This window comes from Dipodomys merriami, unplaced genomic scaffold (genome assembly GCF_024711535.1).
Source record: "Dipodomys merriami isolate MVZ:Mamm:240054 unplaced genomic scaffold, mDipMer1.0.p SCAF_35, whole genome shotgun sequence".
NCBI lineage: Eukaryota > Metazoa > Chordata > Mammalia > Rodentia > Heteromyidae > Dipodomys > Dipodomys merriami.
The window spans coordinates 15,837,520-15,861,785 of NW_027205048.1; the positions used below are offsets into that span (position 1 = coordinate 15,837,520).

Sequence of the window (24,266 nt, forward strand, 5' to 3'; positions counted from 1 at the left end):
GAGGAGAGGGTGGCCTGCAAGGAGAGGCAGTGGATGGACACAGCCCCGCCCTAGGTGAGGAAGTGTTGGAGGAAACTCCCTGCAGGTCCTGGGATCCAGAGCTGGAAGAGTCTCCGTGGTCTCGGAGGGGAACCCGCCTTGGCCTCCTTAATGAGACAGTCCACACCTGCAGCCCCTGCGTTTCCTCCATACTGGTCAGTGGAAGTCCATTCACCTTTGCTTTAGCTCCTTCTAACACTCTTGTTCTTTTCCTAACAGTTGGTACTCACATCTGCATGCACACACACAGAACTACAGACAGACAGACAGACAGACAGACAGACAGACAGACAGACAGACAGACAGACACACAGACACACACACACACACACACACGTTATTGAAACCCTTTTCCATGAAACCTCCATATTGTCTTGGCACGATTTCGGAAGTTACCTAGCAGAACGAATAAAAAAAGAAGCAAACTTAACATATATTTGGCATTTTCCTGCTGGCATGAATACAATTGTTGGATGTCATTTTAAATAAGCCTTTTAAAGGTCATGTTAAAAATAGAGCAACTGGCTATGTTGTAGAGCTCATGAAAGATCATGAATATGTACCTAACTGACAGCAACCACTGCTAATATTTTCTAAATGGGCACTTGTGGCTTTTGGGAAAACATTCCTGTGCTTTGTCAAAAATGCCCTGACAAAGGACTTTATGTTAAAGGCCAGTGGGTAGCAGTGACAGTGACATACTGACATCAGAGACGCCTGTGAAGATGTTACTGGGAGATTGTTTCACAAGGGGGTTGATACCTATGTATGCCTAAGTTCACATTCTTAAAAGTATTAACTAGAAAGGAATGCAGAGTAAGGTTAGTCTCAACCTAACACCATCTCCATCTCTTGCTCAAGTGCTCTGTGGTTTTGGGATCCAGCCTTATCTTGGTGAGGTGACACTGATGGTTTGCAAGTAACCTCACAGAGCTGCTTTACAGCCATCTATATAAAGAATTAGCGATTTCCATATTAACTGGTTGCTAAATAGATACATGATGCTTTGGTTACCGATTCTAATCTTGGGTATAAATGGGAAGCTCATGCTAAGCTTTCTTTTTCCTGGCTTTATTTTTATGGACTGTGTGTTTGTCAAATTCTTAGACCATTCCAGATCCCAGAGCTGAATTATCTAATATTCTTTGAGGGCCATGTCATTTCATTTTCCAGTAAATATAATTATTTTCTTATCATTGTGTTTGTATTTAATTTCAAAGTTTTCTCTGGTTTGCTCTAAGTCACCTCTTACAAACACAAAGTGAAAGCTACAGGTTTTTTTTTATTTCTTCTTTTAATGTTGGCTGTAATTTTACAATTACACCCTAGCGTAATTGTAAAATTTATCCCAAATTTTGCTGAACTTGATAACGAGCTAGCTACCATCATGTGTCTCTTATTTGTCATTAGTGTATGTTTGGGTCATCGTGAAACATCAAAGAGATCGTCATTTCCCTGATTACACTGCTTACCTTTGTGCCCGGTGACATTCTCTCTCTCCTGTCAGTTTTGGGAGCTGCCACTTTGTCCCTCTGGAGCAGGCAGAACCCTGTTTTCTGGGACACCTTTGCAAACGGGGGGGCTGTTCCCATCTGTGTCAAATGCAGCCCCAGAAGCTACTAATGCTGTTAGACTGGCTTGAAGATGCCCAGAAGAAGCCCTGGCACTCCTCCTAGTTTGTCCTGGCTTAGGTCTTTCTGTGAGATCTTGCATTGGTTGAAATTAATCTATCACTTTTCTGATTACACCCGAGAATGACAATGATGATAGTGCTTTCCTAATAACTTCCAATTTGCGTGAACTGTGCAGAGAAGGCAACATGAAAGGTATGCTTTATGTCATTTGTGTAACCCAGAAAAATGAACTTGAAGCCAGGGCCTGGGAGAAACCCATTAGAATTCATTTCTGTGACTGCTCCTGGGTGATTCTCATCTTTAATTGTGTCACCCTTCAGAGGCACAGGCCGGAAGAGTGCTGTACCCGCGAGGGGCCCACGCTGCACCTCTCTCAGAAGCTACCACTTCTATTAAACAGAAGCTGGAAAGCCCCTGCATTGGGCATTTATCTCCAGTGGGTTTAACAGCCTCCACGGCCGTCCTTCTGTGGAATGTTAGCTCATGTTTTCATTCAGCCAGATGTTTAGGTGGGGTCAATGAATGAGGAGTGAAAGCCAGTGACGGTGGCTTTGCCTGACCTTTTCTATTTCTGGCCATGATTGCAGAACACACTATCCATGATGCGTGGTTGCAGGGAGGTCCTGCAGAGCTGGTGGGGACCATACAGGTCCATCCTAGAGGGTCCAGGGCAGCCCCCACAGGGCTGTGATGAGGAAGTACATGGGAGAGGCAACAAGCCAGTGTCTAAGTGGGAAATGGAACCAGCAGGCTCTGTGTTGATTTCCTGCAAGGGATGGTGTGAGTGGCAATGAGTCCCAGCAAGTCTTAGGCCCTGAGGAAGCTCATCAGGAAGGCAAGGCCAGGGACCTCGGGCAGGGGTCGGGAGCCTGGGTTCACATGCCCATGTCCTTGCTCTGTGGGCTGTGAGACAGAAGGGAGGGGGAGAGCACAGGGAAGAGGCCTAGGGTCTGAGTGGGCATAGTGAGGCACCTGTGTGGACGCTGGGCCATTGTTCCCAGGCAGTGCCCCTCAGAGCCCATGGAGCTGCCTCTCCTGGGCCCACCAGCTCCGTGGGCTGGATAGGGACTGGAGCAGGAAAGCCAGCCTCGCCCCAATCCCCACCACGCTCTGATGTGTGCCTGTTTTCTGAAGGCGGTTTCACGGGTTCCTGGCTGGAGAATGGACTGTCATAGGCCTCCTTCCTGAGGAGGGGTGGTCCCGGCCCAGCTCAGTGGCTGTCTGTGGCCCACGTGGGGGTTTGTGGCATCTGTGGCTCTTTTTTTTTAATTGTGAAAATACTGTACAGAGGGATTACAATTACATGGGCAAGATAATGAGTACATTTCTTATCAAGCATTGTAGCCTCCTCCTTTGTTTCCCCTTCCCATCCCATCCCCCCCGCCCCGCCCAACCCTCCCCCGTCCCAACCAAAGTTGTGAAGTAGTTTTGGACATATGACTTGTACGTCTCATTGTTGCAGTGGGTCCACCTGTATCCCTATTTAAACGATTTGTTTTTTCCCTTCCCCTCCACAAATTATAACAACATCAAATACAGTGAAAGCAGGGGTTATACCATGGGGGAGTGGCATACAAAGCAACAAAGAAATAATCTTATAAATGTGTTAGAAACAATCGCATGAAAGAAAAAAATCTGTGGCTCTTGATGTGATGTTGGGGTAGCATTTGTGAAGGGAGTTCATGTGCCCGGAGATTTTGAATTCTCCCAGGCTGCCTTCGCTTCGAGGATAGGGGCTTTCCTTTTTCTCTATTTTGGCAAGATTTAGAAACTTGTCTTCCTGACATCCCTGAGCACATTTTTTAAAAAAAGTTGTGAATTGGGATGTTTGTGTTTTATCTTTCCTGATCAAGGTGTTTGTTGTGCACTAATCAGAGAGTAGTTGAAAATGGCTACAGAAAGATGAAGATGTGAGTGGGTTTAGGGGTTGGAGAGGAGCCGTTGGCTTTGGATGCTGGCCTGCGCCTGGGTGCTGAGTTGGCTCTTGTTTCTGGTTCCCTGTCTTGATCCTTCAAGCGGTGCTGTTGGTGGGGGCTTGCTCAGGGGACGCCCACACTCCAGCTTAGTGGAAATGGCATGGGAACTCACTGACAAGGTGACTTTCCCCGTGTCCATATTAAAGGCCACCCAAGACAGCCTGGTGTCTCCCTGGCTCGTGCGTGTTACCACTGGAGACTTTGCGTGTTTAGTCACAGGCTGTGGCCTAGAACACACGGCTTATGTCAGCCAGCCTTGGGAGCTGGATATTTTCAGATTTCCATTGTGCTCAAACACATAACAGAAAAGTTCATCTTTGAGACCATCTTCTCTTGCACCGGTCCTTGTCACGGAGGCCACTGACCTTATCTTCTTTGTGTCCATCACCACTGTGTTGTTTCAGAGTATGTCCATCACCTTCAAGGAAATCCTGCCTTCTCTCCGCCCTTCCCCAGCAACTACTAATCTGTTGATTTCACAAGATGATGCCAGAGGAGGAGGTGTGTGCCCCCCTCCCCACGCCCCTTGTTTTCCTGAGCTTGTCTGGGATTCACACACACTGTGTTCTGAGTCAGTACTTGCCCTTTGGTGGCTGAAGTGTCCAGCGTTGTGTGGCTCTGCCTGTTGCATTTTATCTGTTTGTTTTTGTGGGATGCCTGATTCTTCTGCCTTGGCTGTGGTGTGCAAGGTCACTGGGAACATTCTCATGTGGGATTTTGTTTTAACACCTGTGGGTTTTAGTGCTTTGGGGTACATACCCTGGGTGTGTCGACCTGCTGGGTGGGCCGCCAGTTAAACTCATTGAGAAAAGACAGTCTTTTAATTGTTTCATTCATACATATGAACTCCTCCCGTGTGATTCCTTGTTGTCATGTGGTTTGGCCTGGGAATTTTCCCTTTTAAAAATGTTATTTGTGAAAATTATATTCGGTGCAGTTTGGATGTTGTCTGTCCCCCAAAACTCGTGAGTTAAAGCTTGGGAGGCGAGCATCCGCTAGGAGACTGTGCCCAGCTGCCATCGTACATCATGGGGTTCTGTAGGATGTAGGACCGTAGCATACACTCTTCCTCTTTCTCCTTGTTTTCTTGGCTGGGAGATGAATGGTTTGTTCTACCACAAGCTCCTCACCATTTACTCTTGTAATTAAGCAGCCCCCACCCCCCTGCCATCCCAACAGAAGCCCAGAGCAAAGAGTTCACTGGCTTGAGTTGGGAACTCCAAACCTGTGAGCTAAACAGATGTTTTCTTGCATATATTAATTATTTCAAGTATTTCATTTTAATGACTGCCAAGAATCCCAGACATTTCTCTGCAGGTTGAACCAGGGCTGTCTTTTATGCCTTCAGATATTTAGGCTCTTCCTAGAAGGTCAGGGCTCAAGGTACCAGAATGCTGTGTCTGTGTCTGGGCCACAGAGAGGATTGTCTGGAAGAGGCAGGGCAGAGTCACAGGATGAAAGTCAGCCTTAAGATTTGAATTTGCATGGATCTGTGTCTTTTCAGGAGGACACGGTGTCAGAAGGTGGCGTTTCTGGTTCCGTGTCGCACGGAGGAGCCTGCAGTGTGGAGTCTCCCTGGGTGGTCATGAGGGCGTCACCTGTGCCCCCGGAGGAATGATGGCGTTCCAGCTGTGTATAGACCCCCCTCCCCGGAGTGTCCCAGTGACTGCTCATTGGAGGTTCCCTCTGGAAGATGCTGAGTGGTGTTGGCATCAGTAAGCATGAGGGCAGTGATGTCTCAACTCCTGCTGTGGTGTCAGCTCTTCTGGTCTTGCATCGCTCTGTTTACGTTTAAATTGTTCAGATGAATCCACGCCACCGTTTCTGCTCCTCAGCTCCCCTGGCTGTGTGTCCATTGCTCAGGAGTCTCCTGTGCCCAGGGCTTTGGTCCTCACAGAGCTCCAGAGCGTGTCATCACTGAAGGAAGTGGAGCAATCCCAGCTGCAGTAGAGCTGGGAGCTTTGGGCTGGATAAGTGGGGAGGAAATGGCAGGACGGAGATGGGATTCATAAACCTGGCTCTTTCACTGCTGAGCAGGCAAAGCCTCTGGCCCAGTACTCCCAGTCTGTGGGCATGCCAGCCTTGCTCCCTTGCCCATGGTCTGTGTGTGGATCTTGGTGAGTGCTTCGTTGGGGTGATGAGGTAGTTTCACAATGATCTTACACTACTGTGCCATCCAAATGGCATTTCAGCTTCTACAAAATGCATTTTTTCTTGGGTTTTGCAAAGATTTAGGTCAGAAACAAAATGAAAATCAAAACAAATTCTGATCTTTCACTGCAGGTAATGGGGAAATCTTGGACTTAAGATAATGTCTTTTGGTCTTGGCCTGGGTGCTGTTTCTCTTCCCTGTTGTTTTAGCAAATGAACACATCCCGAGTGGCCGGGAGTGGTATGAGCTTACTCCTGGACGCTTCCGGAAGCTAGACGCTAGAGGTCAAGGCATTGGCAGGACTATGCTCTCTGAAGGCGCTGGGCAGACCCCCTGCTGCCTTTCCAGCCTAGGTGGGTGGGTGGGTGGGTGGGGCTCGGCTAACCTCCAGGCAGTCTGCGGTGAGCCTTCAACTGCAGCAGCATTGTTGCAGGCCTGCCTTGGTCTGTACATGCATTCTGTGCATCTCTACCCACGTCTCTCTGTTTCCTCGATGCTCAGCATCAAATTAGATTCTCTCTCAGCTTCAGTCAGCTCCTAGGCACAGCCACTGGGATGTCTCGGCCGGTTTTATGCAGGTAGTATGAGGAACCCGAGGCTAGGAGAAGTGTGAGTGGACTATGTGGCAGTACCGAGGGCTGAGCCATCCAGATCAGGAGGATATGAATGCACCTCTCTTGGGGGTGGCAGCAACTTGGTTTTGGACTCTGAAGTTCACAGTTTACTAGATGGGTGTCTATTGCTGTGACACCTTGAATGGTAGATGGGGCTCTGAGAAAGTCTCACTTTTTATCCAGCTGACCTGAACCTCGAGTCTCCTATTTATGCTTCCTGCCATAGCTGAGCTGACAGGTGTGGGCTGTTGCCCCTGGCCTTTTTGGTGCTGATGTGAGGCTGGAACGCAGGCCTTAGGCTCTCACTTGGCTTTTTCTGTGCCCAGCAGTGGGACAAGAGGATATACCACTTGGGAACCTTGGCTGCACATCCCCATAATGATTTGGGGACAGAGAGCAGAGTTTTCTTTAGCCCTGGACTAGACTCAGAGGATGGGGTCATGTGGCCAGAGTGGACCAGCCCCTGGAACTCGCTGGACCAGGTCTTCAGGGCTGAAGTCTGGTGTGCGATACAGACTTCTTGGTTACATAACTACATGAACAAGAAAGCTATTGTATGTGCATGTGTCTATGTGTGCCTGGTATATGTATGTGTGTGCACGTAGACGTGTGCAGGTACATGTATGTGCACACATACATGCATGGACACACACGTGCCTGTGCACACATGCATGCATGCATGGACCATTCATACAGCACATAATTATGCATGTGTGCAAGTGTTTATGGATGTTTATGCATGCCATGTGTATGACTGAACAAGTGTTCAAGGATGTTTTTGCATGCATGCCTGTGTGTGTATGACTGAAATGGTGAAGGCATTCCTATACAGTGAAGACCACAGCTCTCTACCTATTAAACTTGTGAGACTCCCAGCTGGCATAGCCAATGGACTTTGAACCATGGAAGCTACAGTTGGGTTCACTGAAAAATGTTCGCAAGCTTGTCCTTCTTTGTTAATTTCTTGGCTTGGGCTTTGTGGTGAGTAGATGTGCAGATGTTCACACAAGCCATAAAAACCCCCCAGCAGCTCAATGACCCAAAGGATTGACAAAGAGAAGAAGAATGCTATCAGAAAGATTGGAATCTGCTTCAAGGAACATTGGTGACAAGGAAAAGTCTGTGCTTAGATTTAAGTAACTGAAGATGTAAGTTGTGATTATTTAATAGGACCGAAGAAGTTGAGCAGACATCCTCTCCCCGTTTTTCTCTGTTGTGGATTCAAACAACAGTATACCACCTGGCACATCCTCGGCTGCTAAAAGGGCTGCCTGTAGCTTAGTCATGCCATCACATCTGGCCACTTGTCATTCGACACAATTCAGCCCTGCTGGGCTGGGGTCACCCTAATGCTGGAGGGGCCTTGTTCAACTTTTTCTTCCAGAGTGTCTAGTCTTTCTGAGTGTTTGTCTCTGCCCCCAACCTTCCAAAGATGGAGCACCTCAGTCCGGAAGGAGAATTTGTAGACATGTATGTTTTAGCTCAAAAACCTTCAAATGGCATCTTTTAATATGCATTTTCTCCAGAAATATGTAAATTAATAATTGCTTCATACATTATTCAAGAAAAATTTATTTTGTATCACCGATAGCTTGCCTAATCTTATATAAAGATATGCTAATGGATTTAATTAAAATAATTATACTGAATAATGTAGCCTGAACTTTACCCTAAAATAGTATCTATTACTCATCAGCAGTAGTAATATTTTTAGCTGGAGACACTTATAATGTTTAGCTGATGCTCACTAGAAAGTACATTTTTTTTGTTTTGTTTTACAGTTTGTATTAAGTTGGCATTCTCATGAGAAGCTTAGCAATAAAATTGGCTTAGAATATAACATTTATTTAATTTCTTTAACCCAAACTATTTAGCAATTAAGAAACTTTTAGCACTTTCTGCCCTCTCAGAGTTCTTTCATGAGTTTCCCACTTTTTCTTTCAAAAACTTAGGTTTCACTGTGTTCCTTGTACATGTGATTCTGCTGGACGTCTCTTTTCTTCTTAAGAGTAGCGATTGCTGATTGCTGTGAGTCGTGCTTGCCTAGATATTAAGAGAAGAGCCTAGGTTTAAGAGGGACACCCAACGGCTGCCTGTCTTCTCATATAATTCCGTTTCCACATTCCCGTGGCTCTCCGGCTTGCGAGCGGAGCTCAGTGCTGGGATCCCTGTTACATTTTGCTTTCCTGGATGTGTGTGGACTCAGGTGTGGAGCCCCTGAGTACCGCGGGGTCAGTGCACAGCAGGGATGTCCCTCGAGCCCTTCAGACGTGGCCCTTTCCATCCTGCAGCAGACACACCAAAGCTGCATGCAGCAAGCACGAAGAAAAACTCAAGTGAGGTCTTAAACGGCTATCATGTTAATTTTGTTGGGTTTAAAAATAATTAGGAAGAAGTAACTTGCTTCAGAAGCAAATATTTATTTGTAAATCTGCTTATGGCTTAGTGAACAGCAGATAAATAAACCAAGCCGAAAGTTGGTTACGTCCTCAGTTTCCGGTACAGGGTTCTTCTCTGCTGTGGGGTCTGGCCAGATCCAGGTCCCCAGCTCTAAGAGGTGAACAAGAGGTGCCCCCCCACCCCTCCTGCCCAGCTACTGGGCGCCACCGCCTTGTCCTGCATTCCACCCTCTCCACGGTCCCTGACAAGGCACGGGTGGCTGTGCCTCTGTGCGGTGCCCGGGGACCAGGAGAGGCTGGCGTCCAGCTCCTCGCCAGAGTGTGGAAGAGCCTGGCACGTGCTGAGCAGGGGTTTGCTTCCATAAAGACCTTCACTGGTGTAAGAAAAACCACGGAGCATCACACAAGGCCAGGCAAAGCCTTAAATACCTTCTGTTTCTCTCATCCCCGCCTCTGTGTGCACAAAGGGTCGGCTTCGGAAGGTCTCCCTCGATAAAGATTCAAGCCTCAAGCGCCTTTCTGCTCAGGATGTCCCCTTGGTTGACGTTCCCTTGACCGCGTCTATACGTGTGTCCATCCGTGGTCTCCCACTGGGAACTGCTAGTGTCATGGTTGTGCTGGAATCCTGAGTCTACTTACCATGCACACAAAGTATTTCCCTCTCCCGGGGACTTCTGGAGGGGGTTGTATTGATCACTGGTTTTGCTGGTGTCAGGGCTCCTGTGAGCGTCTCTCTGTAGCATGCTGCCTGCCCAGTGCTGTCCACCACACAGCAGTGCCCAGTGTCTGCACTGGGTGCATCCTATCTTGACAATACTCTTGATGTGAGGGACGGCCCTCTTCTTGAGGGAGACCTGAATTCTGTGTGGCGGCCAGCTCCTCCGAGGATGTGGAAGTCTTGCTGGTTCCAAGTGGGCAAAACAAGATGACTTAGCACGGTGGGCGATGGCACAGGCCTGCGTGGAGCCGGGTGCTGGCGGGTGGCTGGTGTGCTGTGTGGTGCTGGCGGGTGGCTGCTGTGCTGTGTGGGGTGCTGGCGGGTGGCTGGTGTGCTGTGTGGGGTGCTGGCGGGTGGCTGGTGTGCTGTGTGGGGTGCTGGCGGGTGGCTGGTGTGGTGTGTGGGGTGCTGGCGGGTGGCTGGTGTGCTCTGTGGTGCTGGCGGGTGGCTGGTGTGCTCTGTGGTGCTGGCGGGTGGCTGGTGTGGTCTGGGGTGCTGGCGGGTGGCTGCTGTGCTGTGTGGTGCTGGCCTGGCGGGTGGCTGCTGTGCTGTGTGGGGTGCTGGCGGGTGGCTGGTGTGGTCTGTGGTGCTGGCGGGTGGCTGGTGTGCTCTGTGGTGCTGGCGGGTGGCTGGTGTGCTCTGGGGTGCTGGCGAGTGGCTGGTGTGGTCTGGGGTGCTGGCGGTGGCTGCTGTGCTGTGTGGGGTGCTGGCGGGTGGCTGCTGTGCTGTGTGGTGCTGGCCTGGCGGGTGGCTGCTGTGCTGTGTGGGGTGCTGGCGGGTGGCTGGTGTGCTCTGTGGTGCTGGCGGGTGGCTGGTGTGGTATGGGGTGCTGGCGGGTGGCTGGTGTTAGTGGGGTGCTGGCGGGTGGCTGGTGCGCTGTGCTGTGTGGGGTGCTGGCGGGTGGCTGGTGTGGTGTGCTCTGTGGTGCTGGCGGGTGGCTGGTGTGGTATGGGGTGCTGGCGGGTGGCTGGTGTTAGTGGGGTGCTGGCGGGTGGCTGGTGCGCTGTGCTGTGTGGGGTGCTGGCGGGTGCCTGGTACGCTGTGGGGTGCTGGCGGGTGGCTGGTGTTAGTGGGGTGCTGGCGGGTGGCTGGTGTTAGTGGGGTGCTGGCGGGTGGCTCGTGTGCAGCCCGGTGCTGGCAGGTGACTCTGCAGGCAGGCGCCCTGGTGCTGCCCAGCCAGCACCCTCTGGGAGGGCCTGCCCTTCCTCCCTTCCCTGGGCAGGATGGACCTGGCTGCACTCTTGAGGGCAAGGAGGCGACTGCACCAGCGCTTCCCGTTCATCCGGAAGTCATGGAGTCTGGCCAGGCCCTTGGTCTCTGCGAGGCCCAGGGCCGAGGAGATCCTTGGCTTGCTGTCTGCAGAGGGAAAGCCTTGGGGTACCTAACTGTCATCCCGGAGTCCTGGAGAAAGCGAGGTGTACGTGAGGCACGCCTGGTCAGCTGTCAGCCGTAAGGGGTCTGTGGAGTGGAGGGAACAGAGGCGCTCAGGAAGAGGGGACAACGGGAGCACCATCCTCTGCAGAAGGTGGACGAGGTGAAGCAGGCTCGGAGGGTGACCTTGCCCAGGGAGGTGAGGCGCCCCCCAGGACACCCCAGGGGTGCTGGCCAGGTCTCCCTTTCCATAAGAGCAGAGGCATTCAGTTGTCCTGGGGGCCAGCGGGGAATGAACCGAGAGGTAGCAGTGGAGGCAGGCTGTGGCGGTGACACGGACACCTGACCGGCTGGTGTCAGCAGAAGGGAGATGGTGGCAGAAACGGAAGGTTAATCTCAGGGTGGACTGAGCTTTGTGGCTTTTTGGAAGGGGGCAGTGAGGGAGAGGAGCATCTTGGAAGAGGTCAGGTGTCTGTGGGGTCAGTCAGTGGCGGTGTACACGGGCAGCCAGTACAGTGGCTGGCAGGTGTGGTGCTCAGGAAGAACAAGGATCTGCAAAGCATGCTGGGACAGGGGTGCAGCTGCAGTTGGATCTCTGGGAAGCAAGCACCCTGGGCTCTGTGGGAGAATCGTGGCAGTGCTGTGGAAGGTCCCAGAGCCAGTGTCACGTTGCTGGGGGCTCCAGAGTGTTGCTCCATTCTGTGCTCGGCGTGTGGGGTGACACGCAGTGTTCTCCCTTCACCCGTGCTGCAGCACTCTGGCTGGCTGTGCCCCAGCTAATCCTGCAGAGCCGCTGTACACTTCCCTGGGACACCCCTACGAGGGGGAAGCCTGTGGGATACAGGCCCCGCCCAGTGCGCCAGCTATTCTGCTAAACACAGTGTGTGGTGGTGTCCCCGGCCAGCCAAAGTTGAGCTTCTGTGGCTGTCTGGTTTGTCACTGTCTGCTCTGTCCATGGGGAGTGGAATTTATGAAGTGGCTGCAGACAGGACGCTTCATCGGGTGCAGTATAAAATGCATGCATCCTGCTTTGTGGGGTGCAGCATAAAATGCATGCATCCTGTGCATCCCTTCCCCTCTGATCATCCACCAACTAAACAAGGCACTTTAGCAATCGGCCTGGACAAAGACTTATTATTAAATGTTATGATAAATATTTTCCAAGCTAAGTCTGAGGTCATCTAAGCAGAACATTTGAAACCAGAATGACATTATTTCTGTTTAATTTTTTTTTTCAATCACAGCTAACTGGAGCTGACTGGAATGGCTCAGTGTGTTTGGCACTGAAGGATAGAGTTAACTCTTACAAAGAAGGTCACCCTGTAATCTGCGGTGGGGACCGATGGGTAAAAGTCATCCTGCCATGGGCAGTGGAGGCCTGTGGGTAAAAATGCTCACCTGCCCTCTGTCTCCTTGACTCCCAGGTGGATGTTTGTGATGAGCGCAGATGTGGTGTTTGACCAGGTGGCTGGGGTGGACTGCTGCAGTGGGAGCTGTGGGGATCCCAGCCATTGTGCCTTGGTGGTCTCATCTGTGGAAGGGGGGCCGTGCACTGCCCTGCAGAGCGTGTCCTGAGGACTCAAGGTGTCAGTGGTTTTCATTGAGCTTCTGCAACATGTCAGATGTGTAGAGGATGTCACATGGATAGATTAGGAGCTTATGCTCGTCTGCAGTGATTGAATCTGCCTACCTAAGTCTTATGTGTGCCATGCCAGGAACGGATATATATCCAGGCAAGGTATTTCTTAATTGTTGTTTCCACAAAGACATCCTGTAAGGATACCTATAAGGCATTATCCTCCCTGGAGACATTCCTCCAGCCCTGCCCGCCCCTCCCTGCATCTGCTAAGATTTCCTGCATCTCTGAAGCTGAGACTTTTACAAGAAGGTTGAAATGGAATCACACAGTGTGTGCCTTTTGAGTCTGACTTAATGTTTTTTACTTATACAAGTGCATCTGTGTGTGTGTGTGTGTGTGTGTGTGTGTGTGTGTGTGTGTGTGTGTGTGTGTGTGTGTGTGTGTGTGTGTGTGGTTTCTTGGGGGAATTTTGGGCTGTTCCTAGTTTGGTTACACATATCATTGCTGAGAACGTCCATAGGCACAGCTTTTTTTCCCCCACTTCTCCAATGGGAAATACCCAGGGCCACACTGCCCCTAGTCTTTTGGCCAAGCAGGTCTCATAGGAAGAAGCTACTAAGTTCGTTTCTAAGGTAGAGCTACCACTGATGCACTCAGGTCCACTGGATGTGTAGACACACATCGCTTTCTTCTAGCTGGTGTCAGTTTTAATAGGCATAGTGGTACATCATTGTGGTTTTCATTTGTGTTTTCCTGAGGTGTGGTACCAAACAGCTTCAGGTGTGTATTTGCATCCTCTTTCTTCCCTAGAGAAGATCTTCAGGTCTTCTGTCTATTTTTCTTCAGCGCAAGAGCTGGTTTCATTATGGAGATTGCATTCTTTCTTCATCTTCTATATGAGCTTTTACTAGGAGCTGATTTGTCGCTAGGGTCTGCTCTTCCATCAGCAAGCGCCTTTTCCAGTCTGAGCTCTTGTTTTGGGTGTTTTCTTTTGCAAACTGTGCAGCTAGTTTCGTACCTGAGAAATCTTTACTTGGCCTGAAGTTCACAAATGTTTTCTTCTATAAGTATTGTACTCCTGAATTATTCATTTGAGACCTAGCATGTATTTAAAATGAACATTTGTGCAGTGTGTGAGTTAGGGAATGGAAGTTGTCTGGCAGCGGTGTTAGGAGACTGGGAGCATGTATGTTCAGGGTGGTGTTCACAAAGTTGGTTTCTGCCCACTTGCTTCTGGAGAGCAGTATTATCCATTGTTTATATAAGAGGCATCGTGTTCCTCTGTGTCTCAAGTGTCATCTTGCTCTGTTTTCCCTTTGATTCTGAGCTTTTCTGCAATCCCTTGAAGGGCTTGGTGTGAGCCACGTGCTTTTTAGGGGGATAGAGCTAATCCTGAACAGGAGTCGCCCAGGGTCACAGGTAGAACATGTAATATCAGGAATGCTACCCAACAGGTAGAACAAAAGGCTTGGAGTCTCTGACTTCCCTCAAATTGAATTTCCTTTGCTTAGCTCACTCATGGCTGCGAACAGGAGCAAAGTAATTAATATCTCCATCACAGTTTCTCTCCCAGCTAACGACTCCACAGGAGTTCTGTTAGCATTAGCAACAAAATATACAAGGGTCCTGGTATTACTCAGTGCTTGGCAGTCCACTGAATCTATCACTGCCATTACTCTCTGAGGGAGAAGCTGAAGACTATGAGTTGTAGGAGGTATGTTTACTAAAGAACATAATGGGGATACACAGGTACAGGAAAACACTTTTTAGGACTATCACAAAAACCGTCCATTTTAATTGTGGCTGTCAATGTAATATAAGAGGGATGCTGTAGGGAACAGGCCTTCATTTTGTAATGTGAGGCTTCAAGGAGACAAACTGCATACCGGCTCAACCTCCTTGTTCTACAGGTGATAAATGTTAGTTTCCATTAATTATTATGTGTCACCACAACTGTCTAAGAAAAGACCATTTTCTTGGATCAGACCTTCCTTTGCTCTCTTTCCATTGCGGTTAGCCCTAGAAGGAACGCTTCTCTTCTTGTTTGCCTCTGGTTCTTCATTGGAATTTGGAGTTTTCATTGATATTTGTCAACCTGCTCAGCCTCCTTCTTTGTTCTGGTCTGCAGGGAGCAGCACTGAAGTACTTGCCCACGATTGTCAATGATGTGAAGTTGGTGTTTGATCCCAAGGAGCTCAGGTAAGTAGCTTGGGGCTGGGGAGGGGGCACAATATTGCCAGCCGCAGTGAGCCATGCTGGTACATAAGACTGCCTGAGATCTGTGTCATGACCACATTGGTCGGTGTTTGGATCATTCCAGAATGCACGCTGCTGCTGTTGCAGTGACATCTTGCTCCATGTGACTTCTTTGGAAAAGCCGTCACCTGTCCACAGAGTGACATTTGCGGAGGAAGGTTGTTACCGGTGGGGATGTGACATAACCTTGGCATTTTGCATACTTTAGGATTTGGATTTCAACGTGTGGGTGCTGGGGTTTAAGTCTCCAGCATCTGGAGAATGTACGTAAAGCCTTCCCAGTCCCGGGTGAGTCCCTTTTCTGTGTAGCAATGCACAGCTTCTCATCGGGTGCTCTGGAATGAGAGCTGGGACCTTCATGCACAGTGCCCAGAAGTTCTCATCTTGGGGAATGCTAAAATCAAAGCCCCCTAACACGTGATGTGAGGAAGGTGAGCACTAGGCTTTCTGGCTGGGAAGTGAGGCTGGGACCCAAGTCTCCATTATACCACAGGGAGCCATGTCTCCCCCCAGGGACTCCCTTGTAGTTCAGAATAGCATGGTTGGTCCTTATCTATTTTGGTTTGTTTGTTTTTCCCTTGGCTTTGATTTGACATAATGAATGACTTTCAGGGGCAGATAAGTGGCACCAATTGTATCAGCCCTTAAAATCTCCCAAATAGAGTAAGTGCCCCTCTGCCCCTTAGTGGCTACCTAGATTAAAGACAGCCATCTTTCTGGCCTCTCTCTTGTTCTGGAACTGAGGGATGGAGGCATCTAGGGAGGTGCTGACTCAGGTCCAGTGAACAGTGGGGACACAGTTATTTCCTTCTTCCGGGGGTACTTAGCATGTGGTTATGGCTTAGTGTGTCACACACAATGGAGACACAGTTACTTCCTTCTCCTGAGGGTACTTAGCATGTGGTTATGGCGTGGTGTGTCGTACTTAGCATGTGGTTATGGCGTAGTGTCTCGTACTTAGCATGTGATTATGGTGTAGTGTGGCACACAATGGAAGGAGGAAGTGATGGGCCCAGGGCAATGTGCACACCCTGTTGCTTCCAGATGGTTCTTAAAAAGTAGTCCTCAAACAGCAGCCTGAATGACCCCTGGGAACGTGTTAGAATGTTCCGCCCCATGTGCTTCCCTGGAGTAGAAATGATGGCTCACATCTTTGCTCTTACGGAGCCCTCCGGGCATTCCTGGTGCACATATGGGAAGCTCAGAGATGGATGGAGCCGTGGTCTGGTCATGGTCCTCACTGGGCACCGGTGGCCACCCCTTGCCCACAGAGGCTGCCATCAACACTCACTAACTGACAGGAGCTTCAAGAAGACCTGCTTTTCCACACTCCCGCTCTTGTTCTGGGAGCTTGCGTGTCCCTCTCCAGTGCCTTTTGTACTGACTTTGCCAGGGACCATAAATATCATGCAAATATATGTTCCTATTGAGAAAACACATTCACAGTTTTATAAAACATGACCACCAAATGACCACACACACACACTCACACTCACACTCATCCTCAAGATCAACCTTGTTTTCTTTGTGACCAGATCCTGCATTTAAGACATGTTGTTTTCTATGTCATGACATCCTCTTCAGCATTATAATTTTCAGCATCTTTCATAGTGGGTCATTTGGTCCTATCCATTGTTTATGTCAGCTGAGCTTTCTCCAAGCCCTCTCCCTGTGGTAGTCAATTAATCTTTACTACAGTGGCACGACACTGGCCCTATTATTAGTCTAATTTTGCTTGACCATGATAACTCAATGGCTGTTTGCACTGGTTCAAGGCCAACTTGGCTTTCTGATTACGAAGAACGGGGCTCTAGTCTTTAAGCTACTTGAGAGGTCTTGGGTTGTGCCAATTACAAAGTATAGTGGGATAAACTTTCCTGTGACTTAATTGTAGAACACACCCCAGTTGTCATTAGAAATGTTAAACAAGTGGAATTACTTGGTCCTGTGTTTTCTTAAAAGCTTCTAAAAACTAAGTGTTACCCAGTGACCTTCTGAGAGGTCAAATGAGCATTCTGCCGTACATTGTCATGTTAGTTTTCCCGGGTGCTCCCACCATATGAATTAGCATTTCATAGAAACTGCATTTTGGCTAAAGAACAGTATCTCATCATACCTCCAGTGCACATTTTCGTTACATTCCTTCATATGTCAGTTGTTTATTTATAAAAGTAAAAAAAAATAAACATGTTATTTCCATGCTATGGAAATAATGCCTGTTTTGGAGTGTTCCGTTCCATGATTTTTTAATTTGCTTACATAACTGTGCCACCATCGCCGCAGAGTCCAATTCTGTAGAATTGATACAACTCCCATGAGACCCCTTGTGCCGTTTCCTCGTCATTTCCCCTCCCCTGCCTTAGGCACTGGGTTTATCTCTTCTGCTCCTTTCATAGAAATAGAGTCAGCAGTGCTCAGCCTTTACTTATTGTGTTTTCAAGGTTCATCTGCGTCGTGGCAAGGATCAAGTCCCCCCTTTCCTTTGGATGAGCTGTGGGATTGGTTGTGTAGCATTTTGTGTTGCCATTCAACAGTTGATGGATGCCAGTGCCTTTTGAGTGCTATGAATCACGTTACCTTGTCATGTACAAAGAGACACATCCTTTCTCTCCTCCTTCTCCTATTCCCTCCCTCTTCTATTTTTCTTTTTCTCTCCCCTTTAACATCCTGCCCCTCCTCCTCTCATTCCTCCTTCTCTGCCCTACTTCCCTCAGTCCTCCCTCCCTACCGTCTCTTCCTGCCTCCCTCTCCTCCTTCCCTCCCTGCCACCTTTTCTTCCCTTTCTCCTTCTTTTACTTCCTCCTTTCTAAGAAGAGGAATTGCAGAGTCCTGAGGAACTGCGTGTAACTTTTTGTGGATGTGTCTGACTGTTTTCCACAGTGTCTACACAGTGTTTACACTCCCAGCCGCATGGTAGGAAATACTCACCAACACTTGTTACTGCCTCTCATTTGAGAGATGTAACTATTTTTAGTGGTTATGAAGTAAAAACAACAATTTTTTTTCCCGGCCATGCCTTCTGCATGCTTGAATCTGAATCTTTCCACTTGGGTTTTCTTGTAGCAAGATGTTCACCGACTTCATCCTCAACGTCCCCACGGGCTTGCTTACCATCCAGAAGCTCTACTGCCTGATCGAAATCGTTCACAGTGACCTCTTCACACAACATGGTGAGTGGAACGCTGAAGACCATTAAATTGTCCCATCATTCACTGTGTGCAGGTATGACCCCTCTCCTGCTCACCCCACAGAGCGGAGGCTGTCCCAGCGGGAACAGCTCCCTCACCAGACAGGGAACTGGAGCCCTGCAAGAGAATAGTAATTGACCTGTGAGGTAGGTAATAGATCATTGACAAAGAGAGGCACAGGCTCGTGGTTTGTAATTTAAGTGCAGCACCTGAGCCCTGGTCCAATCAGCATACATTGTAGCCCTAAAGTGTGTGATTGTCTCTCCTGGGGAGGCAATCACTTGCTGCCATCAAGATGATTGCAATGAAAAAAAAATTCAAGTTTCCTTGAAATGTTCCAGGAATGGTCTTCCCTCTCAGGAAGTCGGTGTGCTTTGGCAGGGTTTTTTGGAGCCCACTCAGAGCAATACAGATGGTAATGACTCCCAAAGTCATTCATCCCCTGCATCGCCTTGTATTCCCCTCCATTATCTTCCCATCCTTTTCATTAATCATTTCCTCTATTTGGACAGATTGAATTAGTATTTTACACCTGTCAAGCAGTCTTATTGAAAGCTTAAAACCTTTGCATAATTCTTCAACCTTCCTCTTCACTGCTCTGAGTGGAGTAACATTCTGGCTGGGCACATGGGTGTATTCTCTTCCACCTGGGTCTGGGCCATGGGTCTCTCCCTTCATTCCCTTCTGTCCTCAGGTATGGTGCTACTGTGGTGCTTGCCCTGTGCTGCTTCGACGGGTAAGCTGGCCAGATGGGCCTGCCCCGGTCAGAAACAACTGGCTGTACAGAGCTCACCGTGCATCCAGCCAGGTCCCTAATGTCTCCTGGGCTTCAGGACTGGGTTCTCTGGCTGGTTTTAATTTCCTTCCTTGATTTAAGTTAGTGAACTGCACTGGAATGGACACTGGTTAATGAGGCTTAAGTCGAGAGAAAATGTACAGGATTCTTCTGGGAGTGAGTGTGCTCTACAGAGAAATAGCGACCCAGGAACCCCATAAGCTTCTGAAGCCACCATTCTGTCTCAGAGGCCTGTTTCTTGTTTTTCCAAAAGAAAATCAAGGCTCTCACAGTCTGGGACTTAAAGCACAGGAATCAAAGCGTATCGTTAGATTAAAAGGAAAATAAAATCCTAGCTACTCAGGAGGCTAAAATATGAGGATCATAGTTTGAAGCCAGCACTGGCAGGAAAGACTATGAGACTCTTAGGTCCAATTAACCAGCAAAAAGCTGAGAGGAGAGCTGTGGCTCAAATGATAGCATGCCAGCCTTGAGCAAAAAAGTTAAGGGACAGCTCCCAGACCCAGAGTTCCAGTCCCAAGAAAAGAAATAGATATGTAAAGGGAGCTATTAGTTTCTAACTGCCCACAGTTTTCTCTCGAGGCTGAGGCTTGATTTGCTTGCTGCCCGGGTGTTTGCCAAGGCCTGGGCCCCGAACATGTGTTTCGGCTGATACGTGGGACAGTGTTGCTCCACACTGACTATGCTCTCTACCAGGGAAGTAATAGCCAATAGAAGGTTTATAGCTAGGTCTTACTAGAACCATGGTTGATGTTATACCTCTCTGCCAGTGCCAACACACACACACACCAACCATCATCAGTATCTTCACTGGGTTAATACCTGTTGCCAACTTAAAAAAAAAAAGCCAGGCATGGTGGCTCATGCCTGAATCTCTTTTACTCAGGAGGCAAAGATGAGGAGAATCAATGTTTGAGGCCAGCTAGGCAATAGAGTTAACAGGACCCCATCACAACAAATAAGCCAGGCATGGTTCAGTCCACAGGCAAGAGAATATGAGAGACCCTATCTGAAAAAATGACTAAAGCAAAAAAAAAAAAAAAGCGTGGGGATATGGCTCCCATTGTAGCGTATCTGCTCAGGATACCCAAGGCCCTAGTTCAAATCCCATACAGCCAAGAAAAAATAAACTCAAAGAGATTGGTTAAGAATCACAAATTTTAGTTGGGAAAAGGAAAGCACTGGAAGGGAAATGTGGAAATGCTCATCCTGTCATGGCCCAGCCAGCTTATTCAAAGGGGCTGGGGACTCTTCTCAGATAATCCTTTTCTGCACTGGCTAGTACCAAGAGGCTTCAGTCCCACGGTTGCTGGGCAGATGTCCCGTGGGAAGACCTGTGGTACAAGGTTGCAGTGTGGAGGTATAGGTGTGCAGTCCCGCAGTCTTCCAACCATCCCTGCCAGGCAGTCCTGTGAGAGAACTCCTCCATGCCTTTCATTCAGGTTCTTTTCATCATTCAGGTTCTTTTTGTCCTACAGGTAAGAGGTATCACCTTAATGCTCAGACCAGTTATTGTCTTAGGACATGTACTTCTGCACAATTTTTGATAACAATAGGTATAAATATTAAAAAGGAAAAAAAGAACAAAATTATTAAGAGCCCAAGAGAATCTATAAAAGTCTGAACTGAAATACATAATTTTCCTTTATAGCTACACTAATTTTTACTGAAGATTATCAAACCAATGCAGTGTATTTATAAGAGAACTTACTTTGACCTGAACATTATTTTCAAGAGTCTGTAGTGATTTTTACTTTGATGATGTTGATTTCAAGTATTTTAGAAGAACTAAAACTATGTATAGCAAAACATAGTCAAAAATTTTGGTGAGTGCCATTGACAAAACAATTTAGTTATTTTTTATTATGGAAAACATTGTAAGGTAAGAATCATAACCAACAGCATTTTACCAAGGCTCCTTTAAATTTTACATGATGTTTAGAACATTTACATTAATAATGTCGACTGAAAGTTCTCCTTCTCCAGCATCCTGGAGTCTGGCATCTGCTTCTTAATGGAACCACAGTGTTCTCCATGCTTTCTAGTTCTGTGCCCACTTGAGTCATTTTTCTCCAGACCGGTGTGGCTGTGTCTCCCAGTTCAGAGACTTCAAAGCACTGGGTCTGGGTTTGCGGCCAGTCTCCAAGATCCACATTGAATGTGGTGCCATGCTGTTCCAAGGACTTTTTTGACCTACTGGTTGCTCCTGTTGATTGGAAAGTGCTCATGTGGAGCGAGCTAGGGGTCCCACAAGCAGGACTTGCACTTGCTGAATTCTCTACTGCCTGCCCCCAAACTCTGCTTGATTGGCACACGCCTCTTCAGCTCTGTGTAGTGTCATCTGGTGTGTTCAGGAGATCCTGGTGTAATTGGGTTGACTCTGTCACAAGTGCTGGTCCTTCGCTGTTCTACAGGATATGTGTTAGAATCCGGTGTCTCTGTGAGACGAGATACTGGCTTACTCAGCTGTTGTCTTCCTCTGAGGCTAGGGTTTTGATCTTACTAATAAACCATCATCAGTGTAATAAATAAGATGGTGTGGAATACATGAATTGAAAATTGTCATGGGATTAGAGAACCATAATTAGTTTGCAGCATCATATGTCATATGCAGGCAGCCCCAGAATCATCTGATCCAGTAACAATGACCTGAGCCATGATTGGCTGTCCAAATGTGCTTCTGAAAACATAGTGGCCCTCTGGGATCCTTACAGAATGCTTTGGTCAGTTGAAAGTGATCCCCTCTGAAGGCTTTGGGTTTTGAGTCTTTCTGGTAGGAGTAGCAAAGATGACCCCACTTTTTCTCAACTGCACGCTCTGCTTCTTCAGACCTGTCTTAGCTCCTTGTCAGGACAGATTTGTCAGCTGAAATCTTCTGGTTGGTCTGCTCTTACCAAGATGCCATTACTTCTGCAAAGTATTCTGTGCTTCGTTTTTATAAATATTTAAAGCTGAGCCTTTTTCTAATGAGATATGATAGCTGTGTGTTCCATACGTCTTGTTAATTTGTGAAAAATATAGTTGTCTTTGTCCTGTTTCCTGATCCCAGTAGAATCAGTCAAATCAGCTCTACATGTGTCTAGATTTTTAGGACTCAATTTAGCAGGTCTAGCTGCATGTGGCACTGACTGAGCCCCCCCGTGGGGAGTGGATAAAATGCAACCTGTGCAAACCTTCGGCATCTCTTCGTGTGGGCTTCGTCTCCTCTTACTGAAAGACCCCCCCTTCCTTGATGCATTGGTTAACCTTCTTCATCCAGAATAAAATCAGCCTTGTTGAGAACAATGAACTGGTATTTGGAGGTCTTCAAGATGGCAATGTCGGAAACACAGATTCTGGTATCCTTAAAAATGGGCTCTGATTTTTACATAGTGGGGGGCCATATAATAGATTTATACCCAGGATTGTGCTTTACAGAGCTTGTTTGTCAGGGATTGTGATTCGTGCTGTTTTGCAAGGAGTGGACGGTCTTATCTTCGGCATAGCGTGGGGGTGGAGTCTGTTGTACAGACTGGAGGTCAACAGAAGTGAACTGGGTTTCTGGAGAATGAAGGGTAGCACAGTCCTAACGTCAGTACACCTGGGTCCAGGGTCAGCACACTGGGGAAGCATGCCTGTGACTGGGAGGGCAGGGGTGTGCACGACTGCAGCCATTTCCAAAGGCTCAACCATGGGCGTGTCGGAGGTCAGATCTAGCAAAGCCTCTGGCTGCATTTGATGTGCCCTGCACCCATGCTAGGCCATGGTGATTGTCTCCTTGGTACCGTCTCTTGTGATACAAGGCCACTCCCTGGCTTCCAGCATCCCCCTGCTATGGGAATGGGCAGTGCATCCTGACACTGGAGTCGCTCCTGTGTCATAAGCCAGCCTTTGTCATGTCCAGGTTCCCTGTCCAACACTGTTTCCTGCTTGTGCGCATCCTATTCCCCCCCGCCCCCCCTTAAGGCATAGTAACAGATGGTTTGTCACTGGAGTTGGTTGGGCTGCAGCAGGAGATGTGCTATCAGCACAGATGTTGGGTTGGGTTCTAGTCTGTATGGAACTGACCCCATGAGTCCTGACACTACCAACCTCTGCCCACAGAGAAGCCCAGCCCTCCTCTCCTCTCTGATCTGTCCCAGCTCAAAGATGGCATGAGTCTATCCACCAGGCAAGGTATAGATTTTGCCTTCCTCTGTCTGTCAGTTTAAACTTCAATACAAACACACCCAGACATGTTTCACCTCCCTGTGGGTCCTGGGGGCCAAGGCTGGACACATATGAATCACCCATCCCTGAGGGCTTAGGCTTCTTTGAGAGGAACTCTGGGCATTCTGTGGGTGCTCATAGCCACCACATCACCTTGTGAAGCCATTACATTTCTTTCCTAGATTTTGCTTCTCTTCTGTGGCCTTTCCCTAGACTAGAGCTCCCCAGCCTACGTCTTTGTACATCTCGGTTTATTCCACTGCTGGCTCATCGAGCTTGTCTTCCTCCCTCCCTGTACTCCTACCGTGTTCATTCATCAGGGAAAAGAGCTATAGGGGGGCCTCTCTGAGCCAGCACAGCTGTCTCATGGCCAGGCCCACAGGCCCATTTACTTGTTCTAAGAGAGGTGGCAATGATGCTGGTCATGGCTCTGACTGGCTGGATTGAGAGGGAGTGTGGGATGTCCTTGAAGAAGAGTGATAGGAGGCGAGTGGGAAGAGAGGGACATCAGAGAGTGCCAAGATCAGGGCTGGGGGATGGAGGCGGGGGGTGCGTCGTCCAGATTGGCTTTAGTTTCTTCTGACCACACATTCCTCAGGTTTCTGGAAACGTGATAGGGGATATTTGCAATTCAGGTCTACCTCTGGATTCAAGGATTCTTGAGCAGAATAAGGAGGATTTCTAACATCTAGTAGCAATGCACAGCTATCTACCCATCACCCAACTGGGACAATTATGAAATCATAGTCAGACTCTGTCTGTCTCTCTCCCGCCTCTGTGGAACAATCCCAGTCACTAACATTTGTGTAGGATGAGAAACCTCAGCATGTGGCACTGCTCCTGAATAGGTCTTGTTCATTGAGTTGGGTCCCCTGTTCTGGTGTGCCCCGCCCCTGTGGGTGTCGGTTTTCTGCTCCTCTGATCAGGTGAAAGGCCTTTGCCTCCTTAACATGCTCCACATGAGAGCCAATGAATGGTCGGTAATGGCTTCTGAGCCTGGTCTCACCATGTGAGTTGAATACTTGAAAATTGGCTAGATAGACATGCGGTGCACCAAAAGATGACTCTTGCGTATAATAGATGGTGTGGAGTGAGCAGATTCTCAAAATCAGATACAAAGAGAAGAAAAGATGGATGCTTCATCATTGGTCCATTTCTAACTTTGCTCCCAGATGTTGCCCACATTTCTGACAAACACTAAAAAGTGAAGTTTAAATTTATAGAAAAGGAGCGCCTCAGTGAGATTCACTTGAATATAGGAAGACTGAGGTTGAGGATTTACACCTACAAAAATGTCTTTTACTGTAAGGGCATAGAAATTGAAATAAGTGAATCAACCTCAACTAGCACTGTTAT

The 24,266-nt window shown here is 48.3% G+C and overlaps 1 protein-coding gene across 4 annotated transcripts in view; it reads left to right on the forward strand.

Annotated features, from left to right (window-relative positions):
• The window catches only part of LOC138803983 (dedicator of cytokinesis protein 1-like), a 231,270-nt gene that overhangs the window by 131,782 nt on the left and 75,222 nt on the right, over positions 1-24,266 (forward strand). For all 4 annotated transcript variants that reach the window (XM_069988292.1, XM_069988291.1, XM_069988289.1 and 1 more), the window contains exons 24-25: positions 14,611-14,681; positions 17,802-17,908. In XM_069988292.1, coding sequence (XP_069844393.1) covers positions 14,611-14,681; positions 17,802-17,908 — 178 coding nt within the window. The remainder of the gene's footprint in view (positions 1-14,610; positions 14,682-17,801; positions 17,909-24,266) is intronic.